General features: G+C 42.1%; 1 protein-coding gene, 1 long non-coding RNA gene and 1 pseudogene across 3 annotated transcripts; all 3 read left to right on the top strand.

Annotated features, from left to right (window-relative positions):
- Window positions 1-2,129: 2,129 nt before the first annotated feature.
- Window positions 2,130-7,231, top strand: LOC107277164 (uncharacterized). 2 transcript variants are annotated; one of them, XM_015762165.3, is made up of 6 exons: window positions 2,130-2,345; window positions 3,415-3,487; window positions 4,850-4,996; window positions 5,091-5,578; window positions 5,736-6,315; window positions 6,869-7,231. In XM_015762165.3, the coding sequence occupies exons 1-4, from the start codon at window positions 2,145-2,147 to the stop codon at window positions 5,441-5,443; spliced, it is 774 nt and encodes a 257-aa protein (XP_015617651.1). In that variant the 5' UTR covers window positions 2,130-2,144; the 3' UTR covers window positions 5,444-5,578; window positions 5,736-6,315; window positions 6,869-7,231. The 2 variants fall into 2 exon arrangements, with proteins under 2 accessions (XP_015617651.1, XP_015617650.1); XM_015762164.3 differs by having other exon boundaries at window positions 6,851-7,231.
- On the top strand, window positions 3,740-4,937 carry LOC136353948 (uncharacterized; annotated as a pseudogene).
- A 13,049-nt stretch (window positions 7,232-20,280) lies between the features above and the next one.
- LOC136353885 (uncharacterized) lies at window positions 20,281-21,871 on the top strand. Its single transcript, XR_010737391.1, has 2 exons — window positions 20,281-21,203; window positions 21,694-21,871. It is a non-coding gene; the product is annotated as an uncharacterized lncRNA (long non-coding RNA).
- The last annotated feature ends 5,763 nt before the right edge of the window (window positions 21,872-27,634 follow it).

The raw sequence follows: 27,634 nt of genomic DNA, 5'->3' as shown, positions 1-27,634 counted from the left end.
ATTAAGATTTAAATCTATGGAGAAATTATCGGATGACTTTTGTATTGCAACTACATAGAGTTTTTTAAATTTTGACCCTATTTTTTTCCTCACAACATGTTCTTATGCGAAAGAAGACAGAGGATGAATTGCAATAATCATGGTACCCAGTCATCGACATGCGTGAACAAATAAATGAAAATTTTGATGGCGTAATGCAATTCATGGCTGCTCTTTTTTTTTCATCGATACACCTGAATGTACTCTCAAGTCTCAACACATGGTCATGAGATAAAGACTCTCTAAGATTCTATTAAACGTGCATCTATATATGTGTAATATATGTTGGTGTCAGGATCCAAATCATGGAGGCTAGAGTCCAGGCAAATATTATATATATATATATATTTATTATGTTGCTTTTGCTAATATTTTTTTCAGAGTTAACGAGTTAGTAGGATGGGATAAAAGCTAGATCTTCTGGAAGAGGTAACTCGAAGATGATAACTAAATACCTTTTTAGTTAACCTCAAGGCAATGCTCTATTTCTAATTGTAGTGTACCTCCAATAATTCTCCATAATTAAGTATATTCATGCTAAATTTCGTTTGAAAATTATCCAACTACGATCCATATCATTACAATGTTACAAAAGCATTGCAAACCAATCCAGCTCGATCTTATGTGTGGACTTAAATACTCCCTCCGTTTTTTAATAGATGATGCCGTTGACTTTTTCTCGCATGTTTGACCATTCGTCTTATTCAAAAAATTTATATAATTATAATTTATTTTGTTATGAGTTGTTTTATCACTCATAGTACTTTAAGTGTGATTTATATCTTATACATTTACATAAAATTTTTGAATAAGACGAATAGTCAAACATATGAGAAAAAGTCAACGGCGTCATCTATTAAAAAACGGAGGTAGTATGTTTTAAGTAGTATAAGCAATATGTTTATACATCTATAAGTGAATCCTTTCTTAATTCATATGTGACTAATTTATATTTAGCATATTACTTGGCATCAAGTCGATGAATCATAAAAGGTGAAGAAAATAACACACATAAGCACTACATACTTCTATTTCATATGACATAAATATATTTTTATATTATATATACTCCATCAGTTTCGGTCGATGTTACTATGTATCAATAATCTGGTTTAGAATTTATTTTAAATTAAACATACCATATAGGCAATCCTTTAGTCCTTTTATTTTTTTTTTTTAGTTTAGTCTGAAAGGAAGATTCCAAAGTTACAACTTGCAACTTATTAATTCCTAATTTCTGAATATCAAACTAAAAACTACAAAATTATGAGTAGAATAGAAAAACAAGCATGAAGTGATTAATGATTAATTTCAGAAATATTAAATTATGTAAAATTCTATAATTGTTACTCCAATAACAGTACAAATCGATACTTACTAATTACGAATGTTGGAACTACAAAATTATGAAAATTCAAAAATGAGACACCAAACCAATTACAATTCAATAGTTATTAAACATGATTTTAGAATTATTAAATCACGATAACATTAAGATTAAGACCCCAAAGCCTTTTCTCTAAAAGAAATATCAAGACCCCAAACCGAATACAACTGGATATTTTCTAATCATAAATCGTGAATCATTTTAGATTTCAAACCAAATACAATTAGATACTAATTAATTATGCATATTTAATTATTATGTCACGAAAAGCTATAATGGAGGGGAACATGATGTGTGCACAAGATTTTTTTACACATCATGTACACCAACTAACAAATTTTATCGAAAAAATCTAAAAATGTACATCAATAAATTCAAAGATTTTTATTAACATCTATATTAAAAATATGATTAAATTTTTATTATTTGTAGTATCATAATAATAGTGCGTTGCACGGGTCGACGGCTATTTGCATTAATTCCTTCCATGTTTGACACAAGAAAAGGCCATGGCGAGGAGCCACCGGGCCCGGGGAGCCCTCGCGCCTGCAACAACAGCTTAGCAAGGAGTTGAAGAATAGGCTATGAAGCCAAAGCAGCTTCAGGCCTCGTTCGGTATGACCCGGAACGACCTCTGATCCAACCGGAACGAAGTGGCCCATTTAAAAATCTGGTCTGACCCGGAATCGTCATTCGTTTCGGCCGGCCCGGATTGGAAATGGGCCCGGTTTGGCCTCCCTCCCCCAGGAACCCTCCGACTCCAATCCGGACGCAAGACGCGAGAGGTGAGGGCGTGCGGCTGGTGACACGAGAGGCAACGGCGTGCGGTGCGAGGAGACGGCGTGGCGGCGCACTGACGTTGACGGCGACGGCGACAACTTCCCATCCGACGTCCGCGCTCTCCGCTACCTTCTCGCCGGTAACGCATCACCGTCGTCTTCCTTGTTCCTGGTAGGATTCTTGCTATAGTTCTTGCGGCGGATTTGGTTGCTGGAGCCCTTCGTGGAGGAGCTCTGGGAGCAGAGGGGGGAGGGGGAGGGGCGAGCGCTGGCTTCGCTCGCCGCCGCGCTCGAAGCGGCACTCGTGCTGCTCCGGCTCAGCCGCGAGGGGAGCCGAACATGAGGTTTCTTGATTTCTTGATTTCCGAACATCTCCTTGGTATGCGTGTGTGTGGATTTCTTGATTTTGTTCGATTCGTGGTCCTGGCTGCCTTTCTGGGAGGATTCGTGGTCCTGGCTGCCTTTCTTGGGCATGGCTACTGATAAATCGAATATTAGGTTGAATAAGTACACAAGTGGCAAGGAAGAAAAGCAAATGCTCTTATGTTTGTATAATACCATACAATATCTTCTAGCTTATATTACAGTTCTAAAATTTCATATTGATGGTCAAGTGAGATGAATTAATACATGTTTCTTTAGTTTCTCCTTTTTTTTTTGATTCTCATGCTTGTTGGAATTTGCAGCTGCAGACATCTCGAAAGATTTTAGTAAGTTCATTTCTTATGTAAATGCAGAGGATATTGGACAGTAGGAACTTATCCTGTCTATTTTAAGTTCCAAACTCATGTTCTGCTGTTGATGCCTTCAAAGTACTGGATAGAATGATCTAAGCTGCTAGGATAGCTCATATGGATTGCTTTTGTTGTTGATGCATGAAAACAGTTTTTCTAGCTCCAAAATTTCTTTGCTCAGGCAGTAATCCCATCTCCTATTTCTCATGTCAATCATCTGTAAATTGTGTACTTGTGTGGCCCATTCCTGTGCTTGTGTTATCCTATAATGTTGTGTTGAAAACTTGAAGCACGCAAACATTTATTTTTTTGGCAGACCTATAATCAATAGTACAACTCAATCATATCTCCTTGACAATTGACAAGAACATTCTTCATTGTTAAAGTATTTCAATTAGTAGAATCTGATGACAGTGTCCACATCTGATGACTCTCTGTATTTCCTAATTTCTAGTTACTTTGTGCTTTTATTCAGATTGTACCAGCAATTCCTAGAATTGGTGAAGACGAGCCGCCTCCTTCCTGGGACTTTGTTTTGACTCCGAAAGGTATTCCAGTAGTTTTCTCCCTCCTATTGTCCTGTTCTATATGGCTGCCCTGTTCTTCAATAAATATATGACTGCCCTGCTATTTTGGTATATAGTAATCCAATGAATATGACTTTGAGAGATTGTGTTAGAGGACGATGACATGATGCTCTTTCTTTTCCCTGCCCTTTCTGTTTTGGGTTCTAACCGATGAGGGGAAAAGGAACAACGTCATAGCCCAAAGGAATCGGGTGAGGAGGAGGTCCGTCGGTTGCTCCAAGGACACGTGAAGAATTGTTTGGTAGCTTTCCGGATGGAACCCTGGATCTTCAATTATTTGGCTGATTACCTTCGAAGGAACGAACTTGTCCTTGACACGAGAATCAAGATCGAGGAGAAACTTGGATTCTTTTTTTAGATGCTCAGCCATAACTCTTCCTATGAGGATCTCCAGGTCCAATTTGACCATAGCAATGATACATTTCACCGCCACCTAAACCACTTCTTCAATCATGTTCTGCCAGGTCTTGCTCGCGAGTTCCTGAAACCTCCCAACCCTAATCTAGTCCATCCAAAAATTGCCACAAATCCAAGATTCTTTCCTTTCTTCAAAGACTGCCTTGGTGCCATTGGTGGCACCCACATTCCTATTTCAATTGCCTCTGAAAAAGCTGCCCCTTTTAGAAATAGGAAGTCAACACTGAGCATCAATGTTATGATTGTTTGTGATTTTGACCATAAGATCACGTATGTTTCTAGTGGATGGGAGGGTTCTGCTACGGACTCTAGAGTGTTGAGGTCTGCTATGAGCAAAGGATTCGAGGTGCCTCCAGGCAAGGCTTATCTTGTCGATGGCGGGTACGCAAACACCTCTTCTTTTCTAGCACCATATCGGGGAGTCAAATACCACTTAAAAGAGTTTGGGGCTGGACATAGAAGACCACAAAATCCTAAAGAGTTGTTTAATGATCGCCATGCACTACGATGTGAAAAGGACTCTAGGAGTGCTTAAGAAGCGCTTTCCTATTCTTAAAGTCGCAACATTCCACAAGTTGAAGAATCAAGTCAAAATACGCATTGCAACCGCTATATTTCACAATCTAATCAGGGAAATGGAAGGAGATGAGTTGTGGCTAGATGATCAGCCAGATAATATCGACCCAACAGACTTTGTTGATTTGCCAAGTGGTTATCAAAGGCAATATAGCTAGCAGTGAAGAGGGCAATGCATTGAGAGACTCAATTGCTCAAGAGATGTGGGTCCAGTATCAGCAGCATGTACATTAGTCGACATTAGTCATGAGTCATGTAATAATTGAATAAAGTTATGTATAATATGAGTCATCATGTAATAGTTGAATAAATTTATGTATAATATGACAGCTATGGTTGGAAGAGGTTCACCAAAACTCAGTATGATTCCAAAGGGATCTCCTAAGTTTGGTAGGATGCTATCTGCAGCAAGTACTAGGATGAAGACAGTCTCTCCTCAAAGCATACTTGCTAAGAAGACTGCAAGCTCTCCAAAAGGTATGGTATTTATTGTTTGTTCATGGTTTCTCAATACTCAACACAATGTACATCTATTATGTCTGTAAATGATTCTAAAGATGATTCCTTTTAGGCAACCAAGTCAAGCAGAGAGCAATTTGGAACGCGGAGTTGGAGAAGTCACTTGTTGAAATCCTTTTCGAGTACAAAGTCAATGGTTGTAGAGGAGATAATGGCTGGACCACTAAAGGTTGGAATAGAATGGTGAAGGAATTCCACGCAGGGAACAAATGCGTATCATTCACCAAAAATCAAGTTCAAGAGGAGGGTCAACTGAAAAGAGATTACAAGATGTTGAAAGCGGTCAGACAACAAAGCGGGTCTTCTTGGAACGAGAAGAGATGCATGGTCGAGGGATCGCCAGCTATGTGGCAAAACTTGCAAATTATAAGTGGATTTGTGATCAATATCTTCCTTTGCATGTGATTTGTGATTTCTTTGATGCCTTACAATGATTTGTGGTTATGCTTTTGCATGTGTAGACATTCCCAAAGATCAAAAAGTTTCGCAACAACAAGGCCAGCTTTCCCTTGTATGATGCACTTGGTGAGCTATATGACGGTAAGTTTTGATCTTGCTGTCCAAATTAATGAGTTCTCTTTGTCCAAATTAATAAGTGACTCATTAGGAATATTTTGTTTGGATATAAGTAACTTGGTAGAAAAATTGCTACTTATCTACAATTTAAAGTGTGTACTGTTTCCTTGTTCTTACACAGGCCATCTTGCTGAGGGAAAACACAACTGCACCTCCTTTGATTCAATGGAAGATGAGAAACCCCTGAGGCTAGTACAGGAATTGGAAGATGATAGTCAAGAGCAAGATGATGTTGTGCTGCTCGAAGACCAAAGAAACTCAAGAGAGGAAGAAACTGATGTTGTGCTGCTTGGAGACCAAAGAAACCCGAGAGACAAAGAAACTCAAGCTGAGGATTCAAGAATTGTTACTGAAGAGCAAAGAAGACAGGCTTTAATAGCAAAGAGGAGACAAAAAAAGAAGATAACAAGACTAGTAAGAATTCAAGAGTGGAGAGCATGATGGAGCGATACCTTGAGATGAGGAGTAAACAAGCCGAGGAAGAAGTTGCAGCTAGAGAGAAGGTATGTTCACAAGCAACAGATTATTTTGTCAAGTGTGTATTTATTGAGCTCAATGGATGTTACCAAACAAGAGAAGGCAAAGGATTATGCAGTTCTTAAGACCCCAGCAAATAGAGAAGTCTTTATGTGTGCTTGCGAAGATGACTTAGAGTCTGCTTTAATTTAGCTGAGAAGTGAAATGGCCTAGCATCACCAAAGGTTAGTTCTCGTCCTTGTTTTCTACTTGAAATTATATTCATATTTGTTTAGTTTGATAGTGAGTCGGCGATTTAAATTTCACTTCAATTCCTTGTTTAGTTAGGGCCTTAGGATTGAGACTTGAGAATGGGAATAGAGTAGAGAATGGGATGGACAAAGGGGGTTGGGACTTAGATTGGCTGCATCTTTTATTACATAAGAAAGGTCTGTGTATTTAGAGCTTGTGTTAACAAATTAACAATTGGAGATAGACATTCTCAACCATATAATATCATTGGTTTGGCAACTAATGATGCCATATTAGTTGCCACTGTGGTCCTAAGATTTATCTGTATGCTATCAAGATTTCTTTTGTGAGTCATCTTTTCTTATGTTATGTGTTTGAGCTCATTTTACTGTTCTTTACTGAAGCTAATGCTGAAACTAATCATGTAAACCACCATCCTGAACATATATTGTTCTTTACTCATTTTACTGATCATGTAAGCTAATACTGTTCTTTACTCATTTTACTGTTCTTTAATTTTCTTGACAGTTGACACATTTGATGAAGGAAAACAATGGAAGTACATGGTCCAAGGTCGCCAGGGTGACAGAATGGATCCAAGGTCAATACTCAAAGCTACTAGACTGCCATAGGAGAAGGACATGGTCTGAGTACAAGAGGATTTATTTGCTGCTCTGACAATATAGAATATTTATGTTTTCAAACTGGTTACAAAATTATGCTTTGGACTTATGCACTTTGGGTGTAATTGTAATTTATTTTTTGGATCTAGTGACCATTTTCATGTTTAAACATGATATTAGCACTTTGGGTCTGAGTATTTAGTCACAGCCATTATGAGCTGTTCTTGGGACACGGAGAAGATTATCTTTTGGGGGATATCAATAATGGAAACTCATCTATTTGTTAGTGTCCTCTAACTAGGTACTGCAAGAGACATGGCTATCTGACCCCATATGAAATAACCTGTGGCTGTGTTCTCTTACATTCACTGGTGGAGAGATGGTTTATACTCCCAGTTGGTAATTTCCTTTAGTCCCGGTTTTCAAACCGGGATTACAAATCCGGGTTCAAACACCCGGGACTAAAGATCGACTAAAGATATAGTATCGTTAGTCCTGGTTTGTAACACCAATCAGGACTAAGTTTTTTTTTTTTGCTATTTTTTTTAGCTCACGCCCATTATCTCAAATCATTCACAGCAACTTCATCCCAAATCAACACAACAACTTGCAACTTCATCCCAAATCAACACAACATTCTCAACCCAAATCATTCACAACAACTTCGTCCCAAATCATTCATAATAATATAGTTCATTCGCAGCATAGATCGAATTAACACAGATTGAATCATTCAACATCCTCATCACAGATTGCATTCAACACAGAGAAGAAAAAAGAAAAAAAATACGTGCAGATCTGCCCCTCTCGGATCCAGCGGCGGCCGGCCGCCTCCCCTCCCAGATTCGCTGCCGCCAGGCCGCCGCGCGAGGCCGCCTTCGTGCCGCCCGGCCGCCGTGGCCCGACCGTCTGAGAGGTGGGGAGGAGAGGGGAGGGGGCGGATCCAGAGGAGGAAGACGAAGAGATGGGAGGAGGAAGAAGAGGAACAGGAAGAGAATGAAGAGAAGAGGACAGCCAGCCGCCTCCCCTCCCAGATTCGCTGCCGCCAGGCCGCCGCGCGAGGCCGCCTCCGCGCCGCCTGGCCGCCGTGGCCCGACCGTCTGAGAGGTGGGGAGGAGAGGGGAGGGGGCGGATCCAGAGGAGGAAGACGAAGAGATGGGAGGAGGAAGAAGAGGAACAGGAAGAGAATGAAGAGAAGAGGAGGAAGAGATGGGAGATGAAGAGGAGGAATAGAAGGAGATGAATTTATTAAGTGACCTGTGCGCCTTAGTCCTCTCGATCTCCGCCCATGGCTCGTCCTCTCCGCCCATGCCGATATTTTTTTCTGGTTGGTGTTACCAACCAGGACTAGAAATAGATCTTTAGTCCTGGTTGGTAACACTAACCGGTACTAAAGATAAATGAGGGGTCTGACACCGCCTGCTGTTTTTGAATCGGGACTAAAAAATGATCTTTAGTCCCTGTTGGTAAAGATCAAAAAGTAGCTTTAACCTTTTGAACCGGGACTAAAGAATATCTTTAGTCCCGGTTTTTATTGTAACCGGAACTATTGTGGAATTTGGTCGACCGACCAAAGATGGTTTTTCCAGTAGTGATTTGGCAGCAGTACGTGTTCTAGTTCCTACCTGTGACACATCCAAAATTATCCTATATAGATAAAGTTTTCAGTAGACTTAGCATGGGATTTTAGGGATAACAGATCATAGTTTTTAGTTTGCTACAGTATTCTGAATCAGAGTTAGCATCGGCAGTTTTTAGACTTAGCGTCGGCAGCTTGCATAGCTTCATTCCAGGTGGATTAAGAAATAACCGAATGCTGTTTTTTGAAGAGGTGAACTAAGAAAAGGAGTGGATTCAATCCACAGGTGGTTCCAGTGAATTCACCTGGATTCATTCAATCCTAGCCTGGATCAGTTCCCGGCCTAGATTGGAAACGGGTCTGCTGAACAAGGCCTTGTGCATCGATCCACAGGCCTCCAAGCAGATGGCTAGTGAGTCCATACTTCTATCCAATCTCTATAGAAATAAGTTCACTTTGACTCCCTCAGCGGTTTTGGAGGACAGTTTTGCTGACGTGACACCTACATGGCGATATTGATCGAGTCTTCGTTCCACGTGGCATTGACATGCACTTACGTGGCATTTGAATTAAAAAATATGCGTGGGACCCATTAGTCATTAACAAAAAAAGAAATGTGGGCCCACTGACATGCAGGGCCCACATGTCAGTCCTCCCTGACTCCTTCCTTCTTCCCCCTCCCTCTCTCCCTTCTCTCTCTTTCTCTCCCATTCTTCTTCCCCTACGGCCGGTGGTGTGTGGTGGCAGGCAAGCTAGGGCGACGAAGGCGAGCCCGCAGCGGCGGTGGCAAGCGACGAAGGATGGCGGAGGGCGGGAGCAGGCCAATGGCGGCAAGGGAGTTGGACAGTGACATCAAGCAGCGAGCGGGGGAGGAGGTGGGCGGCGCATCTTACTGCGAGGAGCAGGGTGGGCGACATCAGGGCGGCGCTGGCAAAGCGAGGTGGTCGTGACGGTGGGAATCCCGGCGAGCCGCGTAGCCGAGGGTGAGGAGTGGTGGCGTAACAGCACGAGGGCGGAGGCGGAGCACACGGCCGGCCTGCGCCATGGCGGGGGCGACGGCGGTGGCGGCCGTCGATCCAGCTGTAGGAGGGCGGTGGGGGGAGTGGCTCCGCCCGATGCGGACGCGGTCGCCGTGGTAGGGGAGGCGGGCGGTGATGCCGAGGAGGTCGTCGTCAGGGAGATCCTCCACCTCACCCTATCCATGGCAGCTACCGCCGGATGCCAGTCGTACCCATCCAGCCAGCGGCAACCACCCACCGCTCCCAGTCGCCGGACGCTGCCGCTATTGATATTTCTTAACGACATTATAAGAAATATAATTTCCAGTAATGACGCAGAAATACTTTTGGTATATTATGGTTACAGAGTTCATCCACAAGCGCACAGATATACCATTGTAGCATTTCACCCGAGAGTATTCCAAGGGTATCGTATTTATTTTATCCTGTGGGAAGATCATGTAGAGAGAACTTGACTAATAATTTATATATTACTCGTGGTAGTCATATTCTAAGCAGGGGTTAAGATAATCCAAGGGTAGAGTGACACACAAGCATTAACTACTCATTCTCATAATATATTATCTAAGCTAAGTGGAAAGAAAAGAGAAAGAAAATCTATTCCTACACTTCTAATATAAATAGTATACATACACTCTAGTTAACTGATATACTAGCTAATACCCTCTATCCGATGCCCTCCTGGTACTTCGAGAAGCCAACCCTGACTGCCGAGTTCCTTACGACAACCCGTCATGACCATACAACCGGGGCTAAATACGAAGGAATACCCTCCCAAGGAAATTAACTTAGGATTATATATCGGCGCGAAGGAATACCCGTACTGAGCTGTCACCATCAGCGGCCTACCTCTCATCCGCAATATATAACCCCAAATAATGATATCCCGTAGTCCAGACACCACGTCTAAACTACCAGATAATACTCTAATATCATCGTCATGACATAGAGTAATTGCATATGCAAACATTATACCCGCACCAAAGCATCTCCCAGATAAGCTAGCCTTATATTCAGTATAACATGAACATAATGTAAAGTAGGCATTTATATACTCGGAAAGTATTTCAATACCATAAATTTATATAGAAGAGTATTCTAATAAAAGTATAAAGCTTACAAAAGAGAAGAGAAAAGCTACTAGAGTCATACCCGAACTCTTCCGAAGGCTTCCGGACTCCTGATTTCTACTCTATTCCTATTCCACCAGCTAGATAATACTAAACTAACTAGAGAGAAATGAGAGAGCTTTTGCTTGAGGAGTGTGAGTGAAGTGAGAAGAGGAGCTCCTTAAATAGATAGGTAATGACAGTTGTGACGGTTGGAATGGTCGGTAATACCCTCCAACCGTCATTGGGGATCAATCCTAGCCGTCCATCCAAACCCTGCATGCATCGGCGCCACGGGAGGTTCTGCTGAACCATGGGCTTGCCCAACCCAGCCCATCTTCGGCTTGCGGCCTCCTTTGTTGTCCTCCTCCGTAGACTTGTGAATTTTGGCTCAATGTGTCGTGTTATTTCTGAGTTCTTGGCCCATTCATACATAAGTCTGGTTCTCGACATCGTCCGATTGATTTATCATCTGTCTTGATGTCGATTCTTCTCCACTTTAGTGTCATTCTCTGCAAAAGGTTAGTATACCTAATACTATTGGAATATTATTATTCTAACAGATATATGCATTGCAAGCATCACTAGTTCTCCTCTATTTTAGTAATATTGACGGTCGAAACTGATCGATAACGACCGTCAACAAAAACCCCCCAAGCTTGAACCTTTGCTCATCCCGAGTGAAGGACGAAAGGAAAGAAAGACTTGGTTGTTGATCAGGAGTTGCTACTATGCTGCATATCTCAAAGATACAGGTGCAGGGTATATGTACTCTCTCTCAGATTAAATAATCTTTGGCACGATGGCTTACCCTTACCCCTGATTCCCACGAGACACTGTTTCTCCTTGCCTTGGGCGGTTGAAAGACAGAACAGTAATTAGAGCACCAATCACCCAATCTTTATTCAACTCTTATTCCGGAAGTTTTCAAATGATTTTGCAAAAGAAAACCAAATTCCTCAAATGATTCACTCAGTCTCTTCAAGTGTATCAAAATGAATTCCTCACCAATTTTGCCTTTTTGATTCCTACTCTAAGGTTTGATATGTGGAGCTCGGTAGGGATCAAACATGGCATACTTGCATTCACATTTATTACTAAGTCAAAAACTTAGACTAAAGCAGATGACTAAATATACTCAAGATCAAGATCGTGCAAAATGTGTGTGTGGTGTATGATGAAAGTGGTATATGAGGAAAAATAAAGAAAAATGCTTCTCCTTTGTGGTTACTTTCTTCTCCCAAAAATCCTTCTTTTATTGATTAGGAGAGGGCATGGCTACAATTGTTTTTTCAATATCATGCTCATGCTTGATGGAGCATAACTTTATTATATATTTTTTTTTCATAACCATGCCTTTCCCTCCTCTTTCTTTTTTTTCAAAAGGATTTTCTTTTTAGGAGAAGAAAGCACATGAAAGCATGGAGAATTTATTTTGGTGGTAAAATGGAAATGGAATGGAATATTGCTTAGCTCCCAATGTAGGAGTTTAGCATGTGCATATATGTGGGTGTATGATCTTGATCATAGAGTATGAGAAGTATCTACACAAGTTACAAGAGTTTGACAAAGTTCAATGGAATGACAAGCAACCAAAATGTATATGGTTTTATTATGATAGCAATTTTTTGGCTTTGGTAGGAATTTATATCAAATGAGGAACTCTCAATTTTAGCATTTTGAAAAACAAAACATCCGAAATTTACTATCTCATATCTCGCAACAACTTAGAATTAGATCAGCAACTGCAGCCTATTTACCTCAGGTTCCCGGATAATTGTTGGCTACTTATATTTAACCTTTGAGAGAGCACTTACTATGAACCCATATATAAGAGATATAAAACATAGGAACTATTCATCATTTCAACAAAGAGAACTAGCTTGTCTTACCTAGCATGACTCAAACCTATCCTATCTTTCTAGTATTTTCTATTTTGTAAATTTTTATATTGTTTTCATTTTTATAAGATGCAATTGGGAAGGGAAATATGCAATTGGAAAGGGAAATATGCAATGTGATACAAGTTACCTAAGTGGGGGGAGAGATGTCTCCCCCCAAGCTTTGCTTTCGCTCAGGGTCCTTGATAAGGATTGAACCCCTGAAAACGGAAGTACGCTTGAAGGTCATCGTGTTGTTGCTGCATCATGTTGTTGAAGTTGGCGAACTGAGCATCAGCAGATTGTTGCCATTCTTGCGTCTGAGCTATGTGTTCCGTGAGGTTGTACTGGATCTCCCCCGTCTGCATATCAAGAGTGTCCATTCTCCTAGTGATTTCACCCTAGTCCCAACGAGAGGAACTTGAGCGCCAGTCACTTGGAGATGGAGGTACACCAGTTGATCTGGAAGGTTGGTTGTCCCCCCATTGGATGTCATGACGCGCACGCCACCGGTCTTCACTGGCACTCGCCCAGGTTGAGACTCCGATTCTGTGGCATGGAGCATGGGTCCATCCGGGTGCATACCCAGTTGGCTCCCAACCTGCCTAATACATCTGTACGGGTGTTGAGGATGATGAACTCTCTCGTTCATTCCTTGTCATGTTGCGCGTCTCCCTATATGCTCCTCCTCCAGCTGAAGCTGGTGCGCTGTGAGGTCAGTCACCTCGGTCTCTAACTCTCCCACACGCCTTTGCTGGTCGTCGATCTCTAACAGAGCCTCCTCGTAAAAGTCGTCTACGGCCTCAGCCCATCGTGACAATTGGGTCACTATCGGGTTGTAGCAGCAAGGTGTGTCCTGAACTGTGCAGACGGAGTTGCTCTCCTCTCGAAACGGGTGGTGAGCAAACTCAGTACTCGCCAACTCAGCTCAGTGGATAGAGCTAAGTCGGAGGAAGGCCTCCCGTGCTGCATCCTGCATCGCGGTCTCCGGTAAGTCACGATGGTGGCGTGTCGGGAAGCTGTAGTCTAACTCTGAAGGAACTCTCGTGTGAACCTCCCAAACAGATCCACACTGTCTCACTCGGTAGATCGGAAATCTGGGGTACCGCAGACGCCTCATCAGCCGGTGTAGCTCAATGACGTATCCCTCTGAGAGGGGTACGCCCATCTCCTAGGTAGCGGGTGAATCCTGATCTGCCATCTAATTTTAAGAAAAACCCAAGGTCAGCTGAGAGTAAAACTTGTTTTGTGAAGAAAATAGTTAAGAGTAAGATGAAAATCGTATAGAGTTTTGTGAACATAGCATTTTTATTTTTGCAAATATTTACTAAATGGGAATTCCTCCCTTGGCCAACTTAGAAAAGGGGGTGGGGCGCCTTTTGGTCTTTTCCTACAGTAGTATGGCTCTGATACCAGCTCTATGGACCCCCGTTTTTATAACAGGAATCAATCGTGTAAACAGTACCATTTTCCTGGATCAAGTAGTCTGGTACACACGAATTCATAGCTGAAATACCAAGTGCACATACACGAGTGTCTAGTACGAATTATTACATCATAAGCCCGTAGGCATAGTCTTAAATCATCGGACCGAGTGGTCCGGAATACATTCCAAAAACAGAAGTAGGTAAGGCAGCGGAGTTAAGGCAGCGGCACGCCATTGCCACAGGCAACGACCGTAACTAAGACCTACTGAGCGCCATCGTCTTCATCACCCTCCTGGTAGTAAGCGTAGGGATCCTCCGAAGCTTCATCTCTGACCTCTGAGCATGGACCTTATATATTGGATTGGTTCAGCTAGATGTTATTTATAGTTGCTTAGCCGTGCTTAGAAACATTAGCTCATTAATGGGATAAATCATGCTTCACTATCACTTATGGATATTTAATGGAAGCTCACGATGGTCAATCGTGATTGGTTAATTAATTAATTTGCCAAATAAAACTTGATAAAGGTGGGTTGTGAGCACATGGTTTTGATGGTCGTGCTCATGACAATTAAGGACCGGTTCACGAGTTTCGGTTGTGAAACATTAACCGTGCCAACTACAAGCCAGCGTGGGCAACGGCTTTACCTTTTATATAGCATGGTTCATTGCGGGGCACCAGACTAAGAAGTGGCAGAGATAAGCCCACGGGGGTCGCTGGGGAGTCCATGCCTTGTTTATAAGGGGGTGATTATGATCCAGGAATGGTGCACTGCTTTGAGTTGTGTTGTGCGAGGGGTACTGTCACAGCTCCTTTCCGAGGTACCGTGGTGGTATTGAGGCGCATGGTGACATGTCGTGGGGCTGTGTCTTGTGGGTACAGTGGTACACCTCTGGCCAGAGTAAAACTATTCGAATAGCCGTGCCCGCGGTTATGGGCGGGTCTAACAATGTCTTTCGTGATTAGTCTCACACTTCTCACCATAATAAAAGATGCTATAACTGGTAATAATTTGATTAGCTCCTGGTTTGGAATGGTACATTCCTGGTTTGGAGATAGATCTGTACAGTCGGGTATGGTTGTTCAGGATGGTTGGGCCTGTGCAGCATGGGTATGTTGTACAGTGTTGATTAATATTGATGATTAATTGCTCTACTGTTTTACAATTCTCAAAAGTTTGCTAGATGCTGCTTTTGCAAATAAGCCCTATATTATGCCATTCTTTGGTATCCTTGTGCACTTGCATATTTGCTGTGTGGCTTGCTGAGTATGTCATATGCTCACCTTGCAATAATCATCAAACCTCAGTTGAAGAAAAAGGATTCAGAAGGAGAAGACGTTTGACTTATACCCCAGTTGAGCTACCTGTGGGACTGGAGCCGAAGCTCGCTAGGTTTTATTTTTCCGCTGCAGTTTTCTTCATGGTGAGGACTAAGTGCCTCTTATGTAAGTATTTATTCGCTTTAGTTATTGATAAATCTGTATATTAAATTGTCAGTTTGTGTACCTCGGCTGATTCCTGGACGAGGATTTTATGCACAAATGAGTTCAGAAATTACTAGTGAATTTCTGGGCGTGACAAGTTGGTATCAGAGCCATCTCGACAGTAGGTCAAGCCAAATGGTTAAACCTATAAGGACATGTCATTGCAAAGACAAAAATCTATTTGCGAAAGTCTATTTTCCTCCTTATCCCATTGCTCTTTGCAAAAGCTTTTCTCATCCTCCTTTCCTCGTCTTTCAACTTGTTTTAGAGGAATCCCTACAAGGAGAGGTTGGAAAATATGATGGCACGCTTTGATGAAATATGGGCTGATCTGCCCAAAAAGATTAATCAGATTAATGAGAAAAGAGAAGCTCTGGAAAGCAAGGCATTATTCTAAAGGAAGCTGAGAAATATGGGAACTATGGTTTTACAAGTGAGCTTTGTCGTATGACGTATGATCTTGGATATGAGGTTCCACCAAAGTACGCTAAAGTATCTACTCATGTTGGAGACCAACTGCATTGCAAGACAACTGTTACTCTTGTTTCCGACAAGGAAGATCTTCCCCAGCTATCATTCAATGGTAAGGCTAATTGTTTCTTGTATGTTCGTGAAGGTGTCGCTTCGCCAATTGTTTCTTTTATGCTCGTGAAGGAGTCGCATATGAAGCTTTGTGTCGTCTCGGTTGTCATTTCAAGGATTGTCTGGAGAATTTTACATATTACTACCATCCGAAACATGGTGATGATTTTGGTTGAACGGTTGTATGCATACCCAAGGAGAAGATAACCAAACGATTGTGCATATGACTACAATGTTGGATGCTATTGATGACCTCCACACTAATTACAAGACTCAAGCCATAAATCAGAAGCATGTCCAACAGGAGAAAATTGCCAAGCTACAGAAGACGGTTGAACAAATGGAAGATATGTCTCAACCTGAAGATAGTGACACCGCCAAGATGTTGAAATATACAGAAGCTCATTTTGCCCAGTATCGCAAAGACACCAATCGTAAGCTCGTTCTTCACCAGAAGAGGATCTTCGAATTAGAAAATGAACCGTGGAAGTTGAATGTAGAACCTTCATCGGATGAAGAGGTGAAGCCTATTCATGTTGTCAAGTGTCCCTGCACTGGAGTTATTATTTCTCTCATGGAAGGACGATTCCCGTGAAGATGAGTCACTTGAGAAGCCCAAGTTCAAATGTAAAATGAAGAAGTTTTAAGCACCTATGGCAGAACCTAAGCTTTACCCTCAAGAGTAGTGGTCTTATGTTTAGTTAGATCGTTGTGTTAGCTTGCTTGCTTAAGTTTTGTTTGTGTGTGTGTGGCTTTTAGCGTATGGGGTATATCGAGGGTTGTGATATAACCATACTAGTTTCAATGTTCAGTTCAGTGTTAAAGAACAACCTACCTCACATCAATAAAAGTTAAAGTTTAGTAAAAAAAATCTATTCTATTCTGAGTCTCCTGTCTACTTTCTCTTCCCTTTCTATCTCTCTCTTACCTCCTACCTAAGAGAATGAATTCAAGGAAATGAAGTTTTGTGCTCAACAGTGCCAGTGGTCTAAACAAGTAAACAGTTAATATACTCAACCTGGTTATTTCAGCTAAGGAACAATGTGTCTGGATCTCCAAATAAAATTCATCCAGATGCTATTATGGACAACACAGTCTGTCATCCAAGGAAAGTAAAAAGTCAGAAGCTCAAGGGACGCCATTGAAAAAAAAATTCAAGAGAATTGTTCACATTTGATCTCTCACTCATTTTAAGGTTCCAAGTTTGATGTGAGCAAGAGTCATTAAGGGATAAGAAAGATAAAAGCTTACATCTATGTCATCAAGATGATTATTATCACTATAGTATGGTTATTCATATCAAGGTGTCTGAAAGGACAATTCTTTTTGCGCTATTTTTAAGTCAAGAGAATAGTGTTAGTAAGGCTAGGACATTCAACAATGAGGAATGTAAAGAGATGTTGATTTAGAAGAAAAAAATAGCAAGAAGATTCAATTCCCACGTCTTCAATGTGAAGTAAATGAAAGTTGAAGTTTGCATGGTTATGGAAAAAGTAAAACGCATTAAGTGGACCCATTTTCCTATTACTATGGTGAAGGTATATCAAGTGAAGGCTCTAATCATAAAAGATTTGCCTCTCCATTTAAGGAATGGATCAGGAGATAATGACTGCCAGCTCAATTCAATAATAGTCAGGTCGTGAAGGATGGCAAAAGTTGTAACAGATCATTGGACGGCTTCCTGTTGATGGCAGTAATCATGACATTATTTCTGTTAATAGTAACCAGATAATACTGTCAAATGTGATTAGCAAAAGTATCATCAAGAAAGGTTCAAGTTTGTATATGTTTTAGATTGTGTAAGATGATTGTTAATGAAGAGGAATGCACCCCTTTCATGTTGGGGATTGGTATGAGTTAATTGTTTTGAATCAAGAAATTTTTGTAGAGACTATGCTAATTGTAGTTAAGAATCAACAGTTCTAGAGAGAGATATATGGAAAATGTGTTCATGACGGTCTATTCAATGTGAGACAATTTCTAAAGGTCGATAGTTGAAGTTCTAGCATTAATAGTCAATTATCAAGTAAGATGGATATTCGTAGTAGATGGTTGCACTTATGATTCTACCCTGGATGTCGACAGTAAATGCCATGAGAACTGGAGCAAGTTTGAAGTGTAATAATAATTGATGCAAGATATCAGTCACAACAATATTCTCTATTGCAACTTGATCAGATTATAACTGAAAGGACGAGTTAACTACATTACTATTACCCAAATGAATGAAACGCCAGTCAATGTCTATATTGCAAAGGATCTATAATAGTTCAAGAGAGTTAAATGGTTCGTGTTTTCATGAGTAAAAAAAACATGGCTCTGGCAGGTGCAATAATAATTAGACAGAGGATAAGATGTGGAACCAAGCAATCAATTTATTCATGTATTCCAGTTTGTCAAAGATATATGAGATTCAAAGTTGTTTTATGGAATGCCAGTCTGTTTAAAGGTTGTGGAATCAGTTAAAGAGAGTAATTGTTGTGTTGAATAAGTATGACACCAAAGAGAGTGAGACTATGGATTCTACGATGTTGTATTGGAATCTTATAATTGCCACATGAACCTTAATATTTATCGAAGGTCAGAGGTGTACTCATGTGAAATGGATGTTTATGGTAACTCAGGAAAATGAGAATAAAGACGAAGTGATAATTAATCAAGGATATATAATGTCGTAGTGGAAGTCCCCTACACTAGAGGTTACTTGAAAGCACTAAAGAAGGTTTATACTCTACTAATATGGTACGAGGACAAGAATGGTTTGCTTGTCGACACATCACTAAGTACAAGTTTTGACGAATCACTACAAAGTTTATGTGAGACGGTAGATGGGTCGTTCTATGAGTTACACGTACACCTATGGTAAAAAGATGAGCAGGGATATCACTGCTATGTTAATCTGAAGTACAAAGAGGACAATGGACATCACCACTACGTCAATCTGAAGTATGGAGATGATAATAAGAAGAATGATACATAGAAAGGTGATAAATAAATAGTCTGTTGAAATGGAACAATAATCACTAGGACAGTCAGATCAAGTGTGGAGTTCTCTAATTCAAGGTATTTTGGAATTGCAGAGGCCATAAAACACGGTTGCAAAGTGGTTTACATCAATGTTGGAAGTAAAGTCTTGATAGTCTGTTCAGGTAGTTGATGGTCAAGCTAATCAAGAAGCTCCATTGGAAACTAGAATCAGAAAGGTTAAGGAGACACCGTTACATGAAATAATTCAAGAATATTTGAGATATAAACAATAATTGTTTTACACTGCAAAGGATGAAGGTCAGACGGAAGAAGATGCTTCAAGATCCGCTATTAATTTAAAATACTTTGAAGCTCAGGTACTTCGTAGATATACTTAATGGATAAGAGACTTGTTTCCATAAGACATGAGGAAATCGTTTTACCACGAAAGGTTGGATTCGGTCGAATGTTAAATGTTATTTTTCTTAGAAAAGTGAAATCATGGGAACTAATTCAACTCCAGTGATGCGTGAGGTTTCTATGGACTTGATAGAGTCAAGGGTGCTCAGAGAAGAATATAGAACAAACACTATCGTATTCACACAAGACTTTGTGATTTGAGACCTCTCAGTCAATATTCTAAGGGTTGAGAGGATAATGTTTTCAGTAAAATTGACCTATCAATATCTACAGAAGGATTAAGTTAAGTGTTATGTTCTATTGGAAAAAAAAGAGTCAGAGAAAGGTATGTTAGATTGGCTAGTCAGTTTGACAGAGTGGTCAGTGAAGGATTGACCTACCCAATTTCTTGCTAGCCGTTCCAAATCTCGGGATGAAATTTCTGTAAGGGGAGTGGATTTGTCACACCCTAAAAATCGCTAAATTATAAATTGTTGTAAAAAAAGGAATTTTTAGAATTTATTTAATAATTAAAGTAAGTGTTTGAATAAAATATATGAAAATTTTGAACATTAAATTGATATAGATAAAACTTTATTAAATATTTTTAGTGTCCAAATATTTTATGGATTTTTCCCGGAATTATTTGAGCATTATAAGTATTTTTAATAAATGAAACATCATTTCAGCAATTATTTAAATTAAAAAGTTAATCAAAATCCTCTTCTTTGTCTCGGGCCGAATCCGGCCCATTCTCTTCCTTCCTCTCTCTTCCGTCGGCCCAACCCGAGCCTACATCCTCTCTTCCTCTCTCTGCCGAAGTTCTATTTGCCTCCCTCCTTCAATCGGGCCGAGGAAATGAAGCCCGTCAAGAAGTTTGTTTATCTCCCTCTGCTACAGTGTCACCCTTAACCTCCAGCCGGCCGATCTCCTCCCTGCCGTGCCCGTGTACAGCGCCGCCACCCCATCAAATTCGTCCTCTCCGTTGCTCCTCTTTCCAAATTAGTTGTGGGAATGGAATCCTCTCAATCTCCTCTTCATTTCCCCCAAGAAATCCCCAAAAGTTTATATGGAAATTCTTTCCAATTTCGCGGATCAAATCCTTCCTTTTTCCGGCGAACCCTACCTAATCCGTCGCAGATTCCATCCGTTCCCGAGCCGATCTCTCCCTCTTCCGGCTATAAATAGCATCCCCTCGGCCTCCTCTTCCGTTTGTCTCAAGTCCCAAGCCGAGCCGTCGCTTGTAGCGCCGCCGCCGCCTTGCCCTAGCCGCCGCCGACGCCGGTGACCCTCCAGCCGCGTCGCGCCGCCTCCTCGGTCGACCCCGACCTGCGCCATCGCCTCCCTCGGCTTCGCAAGGGTGAGAGCTACCCCGGCCACCCGTTCCCTTGCGCCGAATCTCGCCGGAATCGCTCTCCCCGTGCTCGCCTTCTCTCTCCACCTCCGGCCGCCGCTCCAGCAGCCCCGCGCCGTCGTTGTGGTCGTCGCCTTCGGTCGCCGCTGCCGCCGTTGGGTTCGCGAGGAGGAGAAGAAGACCGGCCTCCACTTCCCCGTCGTCGAAGACCCCGGGAAGCCCGTCGTCACCTTGAAGCCGATCTGTTCCATCTTCAGCCGCGCCGTTCGTCGCCGTCCATCGCCGCCTTCGTTCACCGTCACCACCCTCGGGATCGCAGGAGCGAGGTGAAGACCGTCCGCCCCTCGGTTGTTGCCTCTCGTCGCCGGAAAGCCGTCGCCATCGTCAACCAAGGTCGCCGCCTTTGGAGCTCGTCGCCTGCCATCTCCCTCGCCGTCTGTCGTCGCGTAAGTGGTGGTAAGGGTCGCCTTGATCTCCTCTCTCTCCCGGTGCCCTCCGTTTGCATCTTTGTACCGTGGTTCGCTGGTAACTGCTGTTCCCGTGCTTGCGGTCGTCTATCCTGCATGGCAGCCATGTCATCGCTGGCATCAGCGCCATCTTGGCCATCCAAAATTAATATAAATTTGTCATTTCTTTTCAATGACATATTATTCCTTTTTAATATATGTCATGTACCAAATATGATCTAATCTTTTTTCGGAGGATGTTTTAATCTTCTGTCTCAGCTATAAATCATTTGTAAATTGTTTAATCAATTTGGAATAGTCTTTTCTTTAATAGGTTTAATTGGAATTAAATCTTGTAAAATTCATATCTAATTCATACGAACTCGGAATGAGGTCGTTCAAGTCTCATAATTCATCTAAATTCAAACTCTACCCTTATGAACTTTAATTGTACTGTTCATTTGGTTTTTATTAGTGTTTTTCCTTGTTTTGCGTTTTAGGTTTAGACTTCCCGTTGTTTCGGAGGATCGTCCGTTCGTTGGAGAAGTTCCTGAAGACGAATTGAAGACGCTTGTTTGTAAGGGAAGTCACACAGATCCCCCAAACAACCCTTTGAGCATGTTGAACCTGTTTAAAGCTATTGATTTATTTCAACTTATGCATTGTTTTCGAATGTCATTGAGTGGTGAGCCTTTCCCATTTAATTATGGCCGAAGATGACTTTATTTTCCTATGGGTTATAATTTGACTAGCATGGACCTTATATATTGGATTGGTTCAGCTAGATGTTATTTATAGTTGTTTAGCCGTGCTTAGAAACATTAGCTCATTAATGGGATAAATCATGCTTCACTATCACTTATGGATATTTAATGGAAGCTCATGATGGTCAATCGTGATTGGTTAATTAATTAATTTGCCAAATAAAACTTGATAAAGGTGGGTTGTGAGCACATGGTTTTGATGGTCGTGCTCATGACAATTAAGGACCGGTTCACGAGTTTCGGTTGTGAAACATTAACCGTGCCAACCACAAGCCAGCGTGGGCAGCGGCTTTACCTTTTGTATAGCATGGTTCATTGCGAGGCACCAGACTGAGAAGTGGCGGAGATAAGCCCACGGGGGTCGCTGGGGAGTCCATGCCTTGTTTATAAGGGGGTGATTATGATCCAGGAATGGTGCACTGCTTTGAGTTGTGTTGTGCGAGGGGTATTGTCACAGCTCCTTTCCGAGGTACCGTGGTGGTATTGAGGTGCATGGTGACATGTCATGGGGCTGTGTCTTGTGGGTACAGTGGTACACCTCTGGCCAGAGTAAAACTATTCGAATAGCTGTGCCCGCGGTTATGGGCGGGTCTAACAATGTCTTTCGTGATTAGTCTCACACTTCTGACCATAATAAAAGATGCTATAACTGGTAATAATTTGATTAGCTCCTGGTTTGGAATGGTACATTCCTGGTTTGGAGATAGATCTGTACAACAGGGTATGGTTGTTCAGGATGGTTGGGCCTGTGCAGCATGGGTATGTTGTACAGTGTTGATTAATATTGATGATTAATTGCTCTACTGTTTTACAATTCCCAAAAGTTTGCTAAATGCTGCTTTTGCAAATAAGCCCTATATTATGCCATTCTTTGGTATTCTTGTGCACTTGCATATTTGCTGTGTGGCTTGCTGAGTATGTCATATGCTCACCTTGCAATAATCATCAAACCTCAGTTGAAGAAAAAGGATTCAGAAGGAGAAGACGTTTGGCTTATACCTCAGTTGAGCTGCCTGTGGGACTGGAGCCGAAGCTCGCTAGGTTTTATTTTTCCGCTGCAGTTTTCTTCATGGTGAGGACTAAGTGCCTCTTATGTAAGTATTTATTCGCTTTAGTTATTGATGAATCTATATATTAAATTGTCAGTTTGTGTACCTCGGCTGATTCCTGGACGAGGATTTTATGCACAAATGAGTTCGGAAATTACTAGTGAATTTCTGGGCGTGACATACGCAAAGCAAGTTTTGTAATTCTTTTCACAAGCCTAAGACCTAGCACAGACTGATCTAATTTTAGTACCAGTGTTCATATTAAACAATGACGGTTCTGTCCACCATCCATTGTGATCCCAAGGATAGCTTCCCGCCATTGAGTCGTCATGGTTTTCTGAGGACGTCCACATTCCCGCCTCTCAGGAAGTGGCTCCATCAGTATAGAAATCATCATACAATATCCCATCCCACACAAGTTAAGAATTTAGATTCTAACCAAGTGTAATACACGTCCCGGTGCTCAATATCCGCGAGCACGGCTATTCGAATAGATTTGGTTTACTCACACTGCAGTGGATGTACACTTTACCCGCACTCTGCGACTGCCCAACGCATGAGCCTCGTCCCAACACATGAGACACGTCACGGCAAAGCCTTTTGATAACCTCGCATTGGCAGTACCCGCTCCATGAACTTTACATCCTCATGCACTCTAGGCGTACACGGTTTCTAGCAGTGAGAGGAGTTCTGGCGCACCCAGGAAGGAAAGACTCTCACATGCATTAAGTTATAATTATGTTTAAATTCTCACATGGCAGTCCTACCGATGGCGACACCACTGTAGACACCCGCCTCGCGGTTCTACCAATGGCTGCCCCACCGTAGAGCCCCTGCCTCACACATCGAGAAACTACTATGCATGGATACTGCCTCCGCTCAGCTATCTATTCCGCTAGGTCTATACCCATACGAGAAGTGCGGTTGTACGGGAGTCGTTTCATGCTTAACTTCATGGTTCGGTCCTTAATTGACCGGGGACGGTGCTAGCCTTTTCCGGATACCACCCAAATCCTCCGTCCGCCCCAGTCAAAAACAGTTGTTTAATTTTATTTCTCCTTTCACAAATCATGTCATCAACATCATGGCAATATGGCGCTCATGTCTCCACATGCCGTATTTCAATTACCTTCCCAAAGGTAATTGCCCAAGCATATAGCATTTGATAAATATGAGTATGCATGATTCTAGAGTAGCATTTCTAAGCATTTGTCATAGTTGACTAGGGACTCATACGTAATCATGGTTACAAGGGAATAAAGGTAAACAATAATCAAGGCATGGCATATTCACAAATAGGATGTTCATCATTGCATGCAATCTTATTTGTAAATAAAATAATTTCGCAATTGGGATCAACATGTTCAAAGAATAGTGATGACTTGCCTTGCTCAAAGTCTTGCGGGTCTTGACCTTCGCTTGGATCCGCAACTCCCTCGGGCTCTAAAATTACGTGCGAAGAAACGATTTGAATTCAGTTAGAATTCAAATAAAGATCCAAGTAAATCCAAAAAGATATCGAGCGCGGAAGTCGGTTTCTTGCATTATCTATTTTTGTTCGTGAAATAGAGCTACTCCGTTTGTTCAACTCCATCCATCCCCAAACTATTTTGTGGCATAATGATTTTATTAGCACAAGTTTTTAGTTTAATTAGCCCGAGTATTACATCCATTTTAATAGGTTAGAAATTTCCATCGCGACCTAAATATCGGACAAAATCCTAAAATTATTATACGATTTAATTTAGTCTATGACTAAATGATTAAATATAATACACGGCTAAAATCCCTAGTAATTAAATCCGAATTTCTACCGTGAATCGATTACTTGTAGAGATTACCCAAAAATAATCTATAATAATCTATAAGAATTCATCTATTTGTTTAGTTATTAATTACATCTAAATTCTACCGCGAATTGATATCTTATAGAAATTACCAAGAATAATGTCACGACCGGAAATAACCCAACGGGCGTTCCTTACGTGCGTGTATTATTCCTTGTCCCAGGAGGCAAGGTACACCAAAAGATGATACAATACAGAGTTTAACAAGCGGAAGCGTAACTAGATAATTTATTACATGGGCGGCGAAGGCCCAGCACACATGAAGACAAACGAAAAACAGCGGAAGACTAGGGCGACGACCACAGGCGCTTGACGGCAGGCACGAACTAGACACCAAAGCCTTCATCTTCTAGGAACTCCTCTTCTGGGGTTGGGAAAAATTGAGCAAGACTGAGTACAACCACCGTACTCAACAAGACACACCCACAAGTGCAGAATAAATGCAAGGGAGTACAAGGGAGTTATAACATAGGGGGTTAGGGTCTGCAATAAACAGCATTAAAAGACACTTAGTTGCTCAAAGCTGTTTTGTAAATACGATCCTAGAGCTATACAATATTATTAATTAAGGCCGTGAACCCACACGAACCTGCCTTAACCCAAGGCCTACGATGATTCAGACCGAACTGGCAACCCGACCTTGGGTCCCAGCTCGTCCCAAGCCAACCCAGGCCAACCATTCCACATTTTAGTTGTTAAGCAGGTTCTAAGAATTAAAACACTAACTTGGGTACATTGCTCGGCTTGCCCATAACCGAGGGCGCGGCTATTCGAATAGGTTATACTCTGATCAGAGGTGTACATCTTTATCCACAAGACACATCTTCCTCACGTGTAAGCACGTGCCACATACCACCACGGTATACAGACGGAAGACGTGACATAGTTTCCAACCCATCCTAGCCATAGACAAGAGTACCGACCCAACCCCAACTACGGCCGGAACCTCCGGGACATGTGGGCAGGACTGAGCCCCTAGCAGCAAGACATCGGCCCTGTGCCATGACATCTCGACTACCGGGCCGCAGCTCGTGTAGCCTTCATTTGCCCTAGAGATGTCCATCAACCCCCGACTTCGTCAATCTCCATCCGTGTACTTTTGTTTATAACCAGACTGAGCCACAAACTAAGCCTTACCCACTAGACATGTGGAAGTACGGTAGTGCTTTGCAACAGAGGCCCGAAGACCAGTCCTTATGTGGCCGAGGTGCTACTATCAAAACCATGCACCCCGAGCCCAGCTTAAAACTATTTTGAGGATTTTGAATAGAGGGGGAGGTGTGAATCCAATTCCACAATAATCCAACCATTCCATAGTGTCCAGGTGATAAGAATATTCCCAAAGTCTAGAGTTGTAAAACCACCTAATGTTGCATAATTAAGCAGCGAAGCATCTACCTAAATTCATACTAGTGGTACCATGAATAGAGTATCCACTAGTTGGGGTTTTGTGTATTCTAGGGTGAACAAGGTAATAATAACAATAACAATAATAATAAGGTCATAACAAAGGTAAATAGGCATGGCTAAATAAAACAGTGATAACGCGGGAATTTAAATAAAGCGATAATGCATTAATTTAAATCAAAATAATTTTATAAACTGGGATTCAATATGTTCAAGGATGATGTGACTTGCCTTGCTCGCTTTCCCAAACGTCGGCTTCAACCTCCACGTAGAGCAGATCTTATGAAGCTGCAGCGTCTACACGACCAACGGAAAGGAAAAAGGCTTTTACTCTAATAAACTCCATATAACAAGCAGGAACAAAGCACAAAAATGAGTTCTTGACTTCTTGAGGAAAAATTAAAGACTTGAACGGTCCAATTCCGAGTTCAAATGGCCAAGTTATGGCCATTTGAAGTTTATATGCTCTTTAAATGAATATTTACAAATTTCTTCATTTAAATTTTAATTTAAAAATGGTTTATTGCGTCAGCCGAGGGGAGAGGGCGCGCGGACCGGGTCCACGGGAGTGGGGCCCACGCGGCAGCCTCACGGTCCACGGTGGACCGGGTGCACCCAGGCTCACACCGGCCGGCGCCGTGGGCCCCACTCACGGATTTTAAGTATTCTAGGCATAATTTAAAGGATATATTTTAGGGTCGTTTTGGGACGTAACAAACCTACCCCCTTAAATGGAATCTCGACCCCGAGATTCGGAAGAACAGGTGAAGAGATCGGGATGGGCTGCCTTCAGCTCGTCTTCACGTTCCCAAGTGGCTCCTTTCTCGGCGTGGTTGCTCCATTGAACCTTGCAAAAACGGATGACCCTGTTGCTAGTCCTGCGCTCCATGCTGTCTAGAATCTTCATCGGCTTCTCTACATAGGTCAAGTCTTCGCGAACTTCAATTTGCTCTGAATCGGCCTGCTCGGACGGCACTCGAAGACATTTCTTGAGTTGCGACACATGGAACACATCATGCATGTTGCCCAATGAGGCGGGCAGCTCCAACTGGTAAGCTACTTCTCCGCGTCGAGCAAGGATGCGGAAAGGACTCACAAACCTAGGTGCGAGCTTCCCTTTTGTCTGAAACCGGTGTACACCTCGCAATGGCGTGACCCGAAGGTACACAAAATCGTCCACTGCGAATTCCAGGTTACGGCGTCGGGTATCTGCATAACTCTTCTGCCGGGACTGTGCCACCTTTAGATTATCCCGAATGGTTCTGACTTTAGCTTCAGCTTCTCTCAGGATATCAGTCCCGAACACTTGGCTTTCCCCAACTTGGTCCCACAATAGTGGTGTCCGGCATTTGCGGCCATACAACGCTTCGTAAG

Source organism: Oryza sativa, chromosome 11, assembly GCF_034140825.1.
Source record: "Oryza sativa Japonica Group chromosome 11, ASM3414082v1".
Lineage (NCBI taxonomy): Eukaryota > Viridiplantae > Streptophyta > Magnoliopsida > Poales > Poaceae > Oryza > Oryza sativa.
This window is presented reverse-complemented; position numbering and strand designations above follow the sequence as displayed.